General features: G+C 41.8%; 1 protein-coding gene across 1 annotated transcript in view; it reads left to right on the forward strand.

Moving 5' to 3' along the window:
- The first annotated feature begins 27 nt into the window (after positions 1 to 27).
- Positions 28 to 12,751, forward strand: part of CPSF3 (cleavage and polyadenylation specific factor 3) — a 33,393-nt gene continuing 20,669 nt past the window's right edge. Inside the window, exons 1-7 of the mRNA XM_005905511.3 lie at positions 28 to 222; positions 4,967 to 5,030; positions 6,449 to 6,546; positions 7,456 to 7,584; positions 9,074 to 9,251; positions 10,563 to 10,652; positions 11,719 to 11,869. Coding sequence (XP_005905573.1) covers positions 173 to 222; positions 4,967 to 5,030; positions 6,449 to 6,546; positions 7,456 to 7,584; positions 9,074 to 9,251; positions 10,563 to 10,652; positions 11,719 to 11,869 — 760 coding nt within the window. The 5' untranslated portion in view covers positions 28 to 172. The remainder of the gene's footprint in view (positions 223 to 4,966; positions 5,031 to 6,448; positions 6,547 to 7,455; positions 7,585 to 9,073; positions 9,252 to 10,562; positions 10,653 to 11,718; positions 11,870 to 12,751) is intronic.

A 12,751-nucleotide genomic window follows, 5' to 3' on the forward strand; every position in this document is an offset into this window, starting at 1 on the left:
ACCGGAAGTCGAAGGGAGGAACCTAGTGTCGCGGGCGCCTAGATGCCGGAAGTTGTGCTCTCGTGGGATGGAGCGGGGGTGGTTCTTCCTTCTTAGGGTCTCTGTGTCTTTTCTTCTAGTTTAGAAAGACTCCTGCGGCCTGTTGTTCCTCATTCCCGTTTGGACTTCTGAGATGTCCGCGATTCCTGCAGAGGAGAGTGACCAGCTGCTGATCCGACCCCTGTAAGGGACCTGAGAGGGACTGAAGCCGTGACTGTGAGGCGAGGAGGGGAACCCGATGGTTGGCCTCAGTCGCCCTCCGCCCCAGGGCCGGTTGCCTCGGCAGCCAGCTCCTGGCCCGAGCCAGGCCTCTGCGCTGCAGCGGTTTGAGAAACTGAATCGGAAGGGGCCTGCTAACTTGAATAGGATTTTGCTTTTTCTTCAGTCTCAAGGGAGGATAGGATGTCGCGTTTGGGGGCGAGGGCCTATGGTGGGACCGCAGGGCGCTTTCGTATACGCCCAAGAGGGGCGACTCGTGAGGGAACCAGGGATGCTGAGGATGGCAGGGTCAGATGATAACCTGGATAAGGCTGTGACAGCGCGAGGAAGAACTAAACTTGTGCCTTATTAACCTCCAGGACTCATATTTGCCGAAATGTGAAAGGGGAAATACATTAGGGAACTTGTGAGTTCCATTCAGAGCTTACACTCTCCGGGACTAGGGAAGGTAGAAAGTGGGAGAGGTGAAAAGGCAGAAATGTTAGGACAATATCTCAGTCGCTGATTGACCGTGAGAGGCCTTGTCTTTCACTGGAAATGGCCTTCTGTCAGAGAAGCACCTTATGGACCTGGAATGCTGCTTAGAGAAATGAGAACTTGCCTAACTGCGCAGTTTGAATCTGCAAACACGTTTATTGTTAGACATGAGTTAGCACCAAATGAACACGTACATTTTTCCAAAGGTAGAAAGTATCTCCTTCACTTGGTCATTCAGTAACTCCTTGAGCACCTACTGGGGATGGAACACAAGTTTGCCCGCCGCTCGCTTCGCACCTGTCATCTCTTCTTGTGTTCAGCAAACTCTGAGCCAGTGTCAAGCAGCACACTAGGCACTCGGGATACAAATAAGACAGGGCTGAGTTAACTGAATTCACCCTTTTGATGGGAATTGCAGTGCCAAATGAAAAGTGCTGGAGAGAGAGTTTGGAATAATAGCAGCCAATTGCTTTGGCGTCAGACCTGAAATCCAGTCCATACTCCAGCGATTACTAGGACAACAGCCTCACTGAACCCACTTCCTCCTGTGGAAATAGTCGAGCAGCACTTAACTGTCCAGAGCAGAGCTCCTTGTAGGTGCTCAGTGAATTGTGACTACTGTAAGAGGACACATAGGCATTGCAGTAAGGCCCTGAGAGCATGCAGAGTGGATTTCTGGTGAGAAGACAGTGCCATCCTGCGTCCTGGAAATTAGGACACTGAACTGAGTCCTAGAGATTGACTACAAATTAAAGACAGCCAAAACATGGGGGCAGGGATGTTCCAGGCTGAGGAAGTGGCACATGTGAAAATGAGAGGTCTCTTTGTGGCCAGTCTCCCTGTGGGTTCAGCTAAAAGATAACAGATGAGACTATAGAGGCTTTCAGAGTCCAGCTTATGAAGGACCTTGTATACATGCATACTAAGGATTTGGAGTCTTTATTGCCAGTTATAGGGAGCCAAGGAAGGGTCTTAAGCAAGGATAGGATGTGGTGGAAATTATGCTTTAGGAAGATCAAAGATGCTTCTGGCAGCAGTGGCACAGATGAATTAAAGGTGTATTAAGGGACTTCCCTGGTGGTCCAGGGGTTAAGACTCTGAGCTGCCACTGCAGGGAATGCAGGTTTGATCCCTGGTCAGGGAACTAAGATCCCTCATGCCCATGAGGGATCCCTCATCCCTCATGGTGTGGCGAAAAAAAAAAAAAAAAAAAAAAGGTGGATCAAGTGGAGAGAATCCAGTAGGATGAGATTGAAACAAACCAAGTGATAAGCAGTGAGATCTTGAAATGAGTGAAATGAGCAGCAGTGGGTTGGAAAGAGAGACCTGAGAGTAAAGAAGTGAAAGCTTTAGAAGTGAAAGCTTTAGAGCTTTGTCAGTGATCAGATATGTTAGAAAGGGCAGATGTGGAAGGGAAGGCCGGGCAGAGAGGAGAGTTAGGATGACTCCAGTTCCCAGGTAGGATAACTGGTAAGTGGTGGTGTTTGTTACTCACTCCAGGAGTACCCAAGATGGGGCAGGTCTGGAGTAAGTTTGGGAGTTTTAAATTGTTTTATAACAGCCTTATTGAGATTGAAATCACATCAGCACACTCATTTAAAGTGTACAGTTAGACAGTTTTTAATCTATACAGTTTTACAACTATCACCACTGTCAGGACATTTTCATCATTCCAGAAAGAAACCCTGTATCATTGCCCTGCAAATTGCCCAGCCCTCGGCCACCGTTAATCTCCTTTCTGTCTCTGCAGATTACCCTGTTTTGGACATTTCATATAAATGGGTTGCAACATGTAATCTTTTGAAACTGGCTTCTTTAACTTAATGTAATGTTCCCAAGTTTCCTAATTTGGGAGTTTTTACTCATTCAGTAGGTTTTTCTTGAGATTTATTGCATGTCAGGCACCTTACTATATAGCAGTGAGTGAAATAGACATCTATGCTATTATGGAGCTTTCATTTTAATAGTGAGAAATAAGCCATAAACAAGTAGATATAATGACATCATGTAGTAATAAGTGTTACAATATAGTGGTCTGAAGGGCAAATGAGGTGACATTTGAACTGAGACTCAAATGATACACGGGAGCCAATATGTCAATATTAGGGCAGAGTGTTCCAGAAAGAAGAGCACGGGCTAGGGACTTGAAGTACAAACTTGTTTGGCATATTTGAATGTTAGGCGCCTGTGAGATGTCCCAAGAGAGACCAAAACCAGGTGACTTAGAAGTCTGGGATTCGGGAGAACAAATACCTGAATCTGGACTACAGATAGAGAATTGGAAGTCCTCATGTGTTAACTGTAGGACTTCCTAGGTGGCCTGTCTGGGTGTAGCGTCTGTCTACAATGCAGGAGACCCGGGTTCAATCCCTGGGTCAGGAAGATCCGCTGGAGAAGGAAATGGCAATCCACCCCAGTACTATTGCCTGGAAAATCCCATGGACAGAGGAGCCTGGTAGGCTACAGTCCATGGGGTTGCAAAGAGTTGGACACGACTGAGCGACTTCACTTAATGTATTAAAAATGTGAAGATGAAGATCAGAAAGACTGAAAAAGGAGCCAAGGGGAGAACCCTTGGAATAACAGCTTTTGAAAGATGGGTAGAGGCAGCTGCATGAAGGAAACTAGGGGAAACCAGCAGGACAGGATGAGAGCATGAAGTCAAAGAAACCAGGCTCAGAGAGGGAATAAGATGACGTGCTGCCTGGAGAAGAGTGAGATAGGAACTGAGAAGGGCTCTCTGCACTTAGCAACAAAGAGCTGTTTTGCAGGGAGAGTTTCAGAGGGATGGTTGGTAAAAAGCCAGAATTCAAAATATGTAACCTTTAGTAAGCGGACAGGGAGACTAGAGATTAGAATTAAGGGATTTTCATTTGGGGACAAGGATGACTGGGATGTTTAAATGCAGATGTCAAAGAAGATAGTAAGGGGAAAGCCAGTGATGTAGCAGGGGTCAGTACCTCAGAGGGAGGGAGGAGGTGGGCAGAGTGTAGAACCATGGTGAAAAGGTTAGCCTTACAGAGAGAGGTCTGTTCTCTGTTCCAGGAGAAGTGGAAGAAGAGAGATTTGAGTGGGTTGGCAAGTTGAGGGAACCAACAAACTATGTAATTTTTTGATACAAAGAAAGCCCATGACTCAAGAGTAGGATACAGCATGGGAAAATTTAGGAAAGGGGAGAAAGTTTGAAATAGTTACTATACCAACAACTGTAGGAAAAACTGCACCAAAAACTGGAGGGACACTCAAGAGGGAGGGCAGAGGGCCAGTTAAAGTGGCAGGCCAGGGGCTCACGGTGGTCGTCTGGTTTTCTTTGCATCCTGCTCTGAAGTAGGATCTCAGTCTGAGGATGCGTCCATCTCATGTCAGTCCTGTAGCCTATCCATTCTTGGAGCCAGGGTCCTGGTATTAGGCCTTTCCATATGCTAGGTGCTTATCTACACTGCTTGGCAAATAGAAACTGCTTGAGGGAGTTCCCTGGCAGCCCAGTGGCTAAGATTTAGCACTTTCAAACCTGTAGGCCTGTAGACTACAGGAACCTAGGACTACAGAAGCTGTAGTCCTAGGTTCAATCCCTGGTCAGGGAACTAAAATCCCACGCGCCCCACAGTGCAGCCAAAAAACCCCAAAAAACTGCTTGACATTAAATAAGTGGTTGAATCACAAGCTAGAATGGTTGGGATAAGGCATCAAAGAAGGCGAGGGGTTAGACTGGTGAGGCTTAAAGCCTTGTGATAATTGGAAAGAAAGGCTGTTTATTCTGAAGAAAGGAAATTTGTTTTAAGTGAAATAACAAAAGTAGCAGGAAAAAGGAATGAGATTCACATGTATGAATATTTAAATTTAAGCTATTTGGTAAATGTGTATTATCATCTTGAAAGAATTTTTAACTGCTTATGGGTTTTTACTTAAGTGCTAATTCTAAAAGTTTTATTAAATCATCTGAGTCACTGCTAGTTTACATTTTAAATACATCATCATTTTAACCCTAACATTCATAAGGTTGGATTTAACCTTTGATCCTCTCGGTCTGACCTCTCAGAGGTCACTTTTCATTTTTTCCCCAAGTTGATGCTGTTCTTCCCTGTCTTTGTAATTTTGTGGAACTCATCTGTCTCAAGTTAATGTCATCAGATGGAACGTAGTTTAAGTTGTAAAAAAAAGTGTGAATTTATTTGGCTTCATTTTGATGGCTTTTTAATCATTTTTATTTTTTTCCTTTGAATGTTTACAGTGGAGCTGGGCAGGAAGTGGGAAGATCATGTATTATTCTGGAGTTCAAGGGGAGGAAGATAATGGTAAGTGGCTCCGATGGTAAAGAATCCACCTGCAGTGCGGGTGACCTGGGTTCGATCCCTGGGATGGGATGATCCTCTGGAGGAAGGCATGGCAACCCCCTCGAGTATCCTTGGGCTTCCTGGTAACTCAGCTGGTAAAATATCTGCCGGCAATGCAGGAGACCTGGGTTCAGTCCCAAGGTTGGGAAGATGCCCTGAAGAAAGAAGTGGCTACCCACTCCAGTATTCTTGCCTGGAGGATCCCCATGGACAGAGGAGCCTGGTGAGCTACAGTCCATGGGGTCAAAAAAAGTTGGACAGGATTGAGCAACTAAGCACAGTATAGTCAGATTAACAGTGTGTCTATGTCTGTATTGAGTGTTAGGTCTGTTCTAGTTTAGTAGTTTTTTCTATTCAGCATATTAACTGTTTTGCCCCCAGAATAATGTCATGGTTAGTATATGCGTCTATAAAATGTTAACGTGGAAAACTAGTATACTTCCACTTGGCATTGACATAATATTAGACTGAGGAACTAAAGATTGTAAAACTGTCAACTGGATCTCCTAATCTAAAAGTCTTCCAAATCCCTCTTCCATTCCTGAAGGTCTGCCAACCTGTCTGCCCCACCCGCAGTGGGAGACCCCAGGGAACTGGCCTCCTCAACACATGCAGAACTCCAACCTCCTCCTGTGCAGTGGGACAATAGGCCAGGCCCTGGTCTGGTAGCCGAGGTGCCTAAGTTAGCACCAGAGTGCCTGGCCTTGGGCAAGTCAGGCCCCTTCTCAGCCCGTTTCCTTAGCTGAGAGCTGGAGGGACTGGAAGAGGTGGTCTCTGGGGTCCTCATTATGAAGGCGGTGCAGAGGCTCATCAGGGTCTTTTGGTCTCACTCTTCCCCTTCTCCCACTTAAAAGAACAGGCACACGGCAGACACAATCTTTTTAATCATTTACTGTATTAATTTGATAGAAACACCCTCCCAAATGAGGATATAATTCAGGAATGACTGGTTCTGAAGAATTTGTCTTCTAATACCTAAATTGTCCTGATCAGAGAAGTTTCCTGTTTTTCTAATCATTGCCTTCTCACGATAGTCACATGTGGTAGTAGTGAATCTATGAACTTTAAAAAATGCTAGCCATTTCTGATGTTAAAGTTCTTGCAAAAGAGTTCATTCATTATTAGAGTGCCTACAAAAAGTAACTAGAAAGAAGATTTCTTGTATTTTGTGTCCTTGTGACTCTAAATATGAGCTGTATTTAAATTTGGGAAGTTAGAATTGTTAACAGCGTATTTACCCATTTAATAAGAATTGCATTCCAAACATATAGAATCTTTCCTGATTGTGTATGGTATGATGGATCAGTTATGATGTCTATTTGTTGAATGAATTTGAATAAAATGTGAGAAGACTGTGATCTCTTTCCCATGTCTTTCAGCTGGACTGTGGGATCCATCCTGGCCTAGAAGGAATGGATGCTCTTCCTTATATTGATTTGATTGACCCAGCTGAGATTGATCTCCTACTAATTAGTCAGTAAGGCTTTTTGTTTGTTTTTGTTTTACTTTTTATTTCGGGCATTGTTTTTCAAGGACTTTTACTTTAAAGATCAATCTTTACCAGATTTTAAGATTCTAGTGTTTTAAAAATATTTTCTACTAGGAATTATATCGCAGACATCTAAGACAGCACGCCATATTGTCATCACAGGTGAGAGAAGTTTATGACAGAAAACTTCCTTTAACTTATCTAGAGTAAATGAGGAGGAGGGAAGAGATAACATATGCCTTGATCATTGTAAAACTTGAGACTAAGAAAGCCCTCTCACAGAATATCCCTGAGGCTGCTGTGTTGCCTGAATATTCATCAAGGACTGATGCTGAAGCGCCAATACTTTGGCCACCTGAGGCAAAGAACTGACTCATTGGACAAGGCCTTGATGCTAGGAAAGATTGAGGGCAGGAGGAGGAGAAGGGGACGACAGAGGATGAGATGGTTGGATGGCATCATCGACTCAATAGACACGAGTTTGAGCAAACTCAGGAAGATAGTGAAGGAGACGGAAGCCTGCCGTGCTTCAGTCTGTGGGGTCGCAAAGAGTTGAACACGACTGAGCGACTGAACAGCAGCTGTGTTGTCACACTGTTCTGTGGGAACTTCATATGTAAACCGTGATGGGTTTCATATAAGCCATATGAAGTGGGTTTTATACCACTAAAGCGCTTGTTATAATTTTGACTTTTGAGAATAGGCTTGGCTATATTTGAGAGAAATACTTTTGTTTTTCTTATGTTAAAACTAAATACATTATTCCTTCCCTCTGCACATACCTACTCTGGGTGTTCTGAAAGTATCTAATGTTACATAGAACTCTTCTGTATCTAAAGTATATGATATATTATTTTTTAAAAAATTGACAGAAGATCTTTTTTCTTTTTTTTAAAGTTTCCATTTGGATCACTGTGGAGCTTTGCCCTGGTTTCTACAGAAGACAAGTTTCAAAGGAAGAACATTTATGACTCATGCTACAAAAGCTATTTATAGATGGCTTCTTTCAGATTATGTCAAAGTTAGGTAAATTACCTTTATAGATTTATACATGCACTTGGTTCTACCCAATACATACAGTTGATGATATAGACCATTTTGTGTTTTGAAATGAGATGTTTTCTTCTTATTCACAAGGGTATCACTCATGTATTCATTCAGTACCAACTCATCAAATAGGTATTGTGTCCCTAGCACCTCCTTGGCGTAAAGGTTTTATGTAGTTTTTGCATCCTTTTAAGTCTTTGAAATTTAGGTGAGTTATAAGGTATGATAGCAATATTCTATATATGGAATTTCATAATTTTATTAAAATTTAAAGCAGAATACATTATACAGTGGTATCTATTGAAGTCTTTTTTTGGGTGATTTGATCAAAGCAAATTGACTGTCTGAAGTGAAAAGGTTCCCTGGGGAAGCTTTTTCCAGCTGCAAGAGAAAAATCTGCTCCTTTTCCAGAAAGTTTGGAGCCTTCTTGTGATAAGTATAGCACAAATGATAAACCTTCAAAGGCTTACTGTTTCATATGTATATTCCTAGGGTAGCTAAGATGCAGTTTGTTATTCTGTAAACATACAGAAAATGGAAGAGTTATCCTTGGTAATGATTTTACTGGTTAACACTTAAATGAAGCTCACCATATGCCAGGCATAGTCCTCAGTTCTTGACATATGTTAACTCCTTTCATCTTCATGTCAGCCTTGTGATGCAGACTCTGCATGAATCCCATTTTACAGATGATTAGACAGGCATGGATTTCTTTGGTGGCTCAAATGGTAAAGAATCTGCCTGCAATAAAGGAGACCCAGGTTCGATCCCTAGGTTGGGAATATCTACTGGAGAAGGGCATGGCTACCCACTCCAGTATTCTTGCCTAGAAAATTCCATGGACAGAGGAGCCTGACGGGCTGCAGTCCATGGGGTTGCAAAGAGTCGGACATGACTGAGTAACTAAAACTTTCACTTAAATTCACTTTTCAGCCTGAGGCACAGAGAAGTTAAGTAATTTACCCATGACGTCACAGTAAGAGACAAAACTGGAATTCAGATCCAATCAGTCTGGCCCTAGACTGTGTCCTTAACCCCAACCTCTCTTGTTTTTTTTGAAGTATGTTAGCATAATTTTCCAGAGAAAACTTGTTAGATTTTCTAGATAAGTCTTTTTATATCACAAGTGGGGAAAACTGCTGTGATTCAATGTGTGTGAGTGCCTTTATCTCACAGAAGGTGTTGGGGTAGGAAAAAAGGTTGAGAAGTGCTATCCTAAAGAGTACTTTGCCTTAATTTAGTGTGTGTGCTTTGCTTGAAATCATGCTTTATATACACTAAGCATTTTTCTCATAATAGCAGAGTAAAAACATATACAAAAGGTCCAAGAGATTAGAAATAGCATAACACCTACAATATGATTTTAAGAAATATGTGGCTATGTCATCCACAGACAATTTCTTTGAGTTTAAAGACTTATAAAAATCTTACCCTTAATTTTTTTGTGTTGGCATCTTTAAAAATTTAGTAACATATCAGCAGACGACATGCTGTATACTGAGACAGATTTGGAAGAAAGCATGGACAAAATTGAAACCATCAATTTTCATGAAGTGAAGGAAGTTGCAGGAATCAAGTTTTGGTGTTATCACGCCGGCCATGTCCTGGGAGCTGCCATGTTCATGATCGAGATCGCAGGCGTGAAGGTACACTCTAGCTTGGGAATTTCCTGCCCGTAAGAAATCAGTGCAGGGCTTACGCCACCAAGTGTACTAAACAATATTCCCTAAGGCTAGCAAAGTGCGAAAACACTGAAACAAGGTAAAATTAAGCTGGTACTTTTGCCTTGTAAATATTGTTCCTACCCCTGTGTTAGTACTTTCTGTATCATGATTGAGAAGAGTACAATAAGCATCTCAAAAAAGTAAAGAGTTCTTTCCTGATCATCATGCCCTTTTTCTCTAAGATGCTGAGAATACATCTCAAGGTTATCTTTGTGGACAAATTCTGGGATTATATTATTCCCATTAGTTAGATTGAATAATTGAAACTCTAGATGGTTTATGACTGAGTTAAGTTATACATTTTGAAGTAGATACAAGCGATGACACCACCCTTATGGCAGAGAGTGAAGAACTGAAGAGCCTCTTGATGAAAGTGAAAGAGGAGAGTGAAAAGTTGGCTTAAAGCTCAACATTCAGAGAACTAAGATCATGGCATCCAGTCCCATCGCTTCATGGCAAATAAATGAGGAAACAGTGGCTGATTTTATTTTTTTGGGCTCCAAAATCACTGCAGATGGTGATTGCAGCCATGAAATTAAAAGATGCTTACTCCTTGGAAGGAAAGTTATGACCAACCCAGACAGCATATTAAAGAGCAGAGACATTACTTTGCCAACAAAGGTCTGTCTAGTCAAGGCTATGGTTTTTCCAGTGGTCATGTATGGATGTGAGAGTTGGACTATAAAGAAAGCTGAGCACAGAAGAATTGATGCTTTTGAACTGTGGTGTTGGAGAAGATACTTGAGAGTCCCTTGGAGTGCAAGGAGATACAACCAGTACCTCCTAAAGGAGATCAGTCCTGGGTGTTCATTGGAAGGACTGATGTTGAAGCTGAAACTCCAATACTTTGGCCACCTGATGCAAAGAGCTGACTCATTGGAAAAGACCCTGATGCTGGGAAGGATTGAGGGCAGGAGGAGAAGGGGATGACAGAGGATGAGATGGCTGGATGACATCACCGACTCAATGGACATGAGTTTGAGTGGACTCCGGGAGTTGGTGATGGACAGGGAGGCCTGGCATTTTGCGATTCATGGGGTCGCAAAGAGTTGGACATGACTGAGTGACTAAACTGAACTGAATGCATCTACATTTCATTAAAAAATTAGGCTATTTTTTCTATTGCACTTCATTTTCAAGAATTTATGAGTGAAATATATTCAGAGTAAAATGAAGCATTCCAGAATTCTAACTTTCTAACTTTTCTAATTTCTAACTTTCTCTTTTTCTCAGCTTTTATACACAGGTGATTTCTCAAGACAAGAAGACAGACACTTAATGGCAGCTGAAATTCCTAACATTAAACCTGATATTCTTATCATTGTAAGTATTAGTGCCCTGTATTGTAATTAGTGTAATGTAAGTAGGATTTTTTCCGGGGAAAAATAACATGATCTCATTTTCATATCTGTGGTCAGATATAAATATGTCTAGTTTTTTAGTACAAAAATGTTTTGGCCTCTCTTTGTAGTGCAACCCCACTTCGTGTTAAATATATTAGCTAGTCTAATATCGGAGATGATATTCTGTCTCCCAAATATTCTTGTTTAGGTTAATTACTCCAAACATGTAGAACGTCTTAAAGGTTGTGTAGAATGGCGTGGCCCCACTGTCTTTGCCGTGGTGACTGTCTTCTGGCCTCTAGCACCTGCTAACTTTATGTGTATGTCTTACCTTCCTACTAGGTTGCAATTAGCTGTACAGAAGCTTTGGTGGGGAGGGGATGAGTGGTAAGGAGCAAATTAATAAATTTGCATTGGTCCTATGGTTTATATAAGAATATCGGTGGAAGTGCTGTCTGTTGCCCCCTCACCACCCACAGCATCCCCCAGCTACCCAAGCATGAGGGACTGGTGTGTATTGCTGTCCATATGCAGTGTATTGTGAGTGAACTCAGTTTGTCTTAGCTCATGGTATATTCAGCATGTAAACTGACCTTAAGGAAAGTTGCTTTTTTTTTTAATTCTCAGGGTAAAAAGTTATTTTCATTATATCTGGTACTGTAGAGCAGTACCTTTCAAATTTTAATGTGTTTATGAAACATCTGGTAATGCTATAGAAATACAGATTCTGACTGTGGCTGAGCTTGGGCTCTGGTACTTCTGATAAGCTCCTGGGGGGCGGCCAGTGCTGAAAGAAGCATCCTAAAATTATCTTGAGCAGGGAAGATACATTTTTGAACTATTTCCTGATATTTTTCCTTAGCCAGACCTGAATTCTAACATTTTTATTCACTCTTCTTTCCAATTAGTGTTTTAACAGCATATGTTCAAGTAAATTGCATAATAATAGAGACGTAGGTCACTTTGCTTCTACATTTCATTGATATTTACCTTTTGTATTCTTTGAGACTCACCAGCCCTGGTCTCACCCTTCTCATGTTGTTTAGGAATCTACTTATGGGACCCATATCCACGAGAAGCGAGAGGAGCGAGAGGCAAGGTTCTGTAATACCGTCCATGATATTGTGAACAGAGGGGGCCGAGGCCTCATTCCCGTCTTTGCTCTCGGACGGGCCCAGGAACTCCTCTTGATTTTAGGTACGCCTTTTCCTTTTTATTTGGGATAGTCTCAAAATCCTACAGTGCAGTTAGAGCAAGATCACTGCATGTCCTTGGATAGGTCACTCTACCCTCTAGGCTTTGGTTTCTGTGTTTAAGACGAGGGAATTGTTGCCAGTAAGAGCCCAGAGATGCAGCGACTGTCTTCCAGCACTGCTGGGACTATAAATGGTGAACAATCAGCGTCTTAAAAATACCCTACCCTTGGACCCAGCAGTTCAACCTCTGGGAAATAAATACATCGAAAATTCTGTGAGTTAAGAGATTTCATAATTCTAAATATTTCTAATGAAATATTATGTCAATAAATATCACACTCTAGAAAAAAAATCATGTTTCAGATGAGTTAATACATATTGTTACATAATATATTAAGTGGACCAAAAAAGTAGGGTTCAAAACTGTGGACTCCGACCCTAGTTAGGTAGAAAATACACAAATGACTGGAAAGATATCCAGATATTAAATCTAGATATCTGGATGACTTCTTTTTCCTGCCTTTCTCCATTTTCCAAATACCTTAATGTGCATGTATAACTTTTTGTAATAAGAGGAACAGTGGGTATCACTTTTTACATATATTTATATTTAGCAACCCTTTTTAACATTCTGTGATTCTTTTCTGGGGAATGCGCTCTTCTTTAAGAATAACTGGTAAGCGCTGTATACGTACATGGCTTCAACGTGAAGAACTAGAAAAGGTCTTGAGCTCTCACTCTCAGTTCTTCCACATGTGTGATGACAGGGACAAATAGAATCCCTGTTACACTGAAGAGGGAAATAAGGGGAAAGGGTAAATGACCTCAGATCAAAAGCAAATCTCTGAGAGAGGCAGGGCTTCCCAGGTGGCGCTGGTGCTAA

Source organism: Bos mutus, chromosome 11, assembly GCF_027580195.1.
Source record: "Bos mutus isolate GX-2022 chromosome 11, NWIPB_WYAK_1.1, whole genome shotgun sequence".
NCBI lineage: Eukaryota > Metazoa > Chordata > Mammalia > Artiodactyla > Bovidae > Bos > Bos mutus.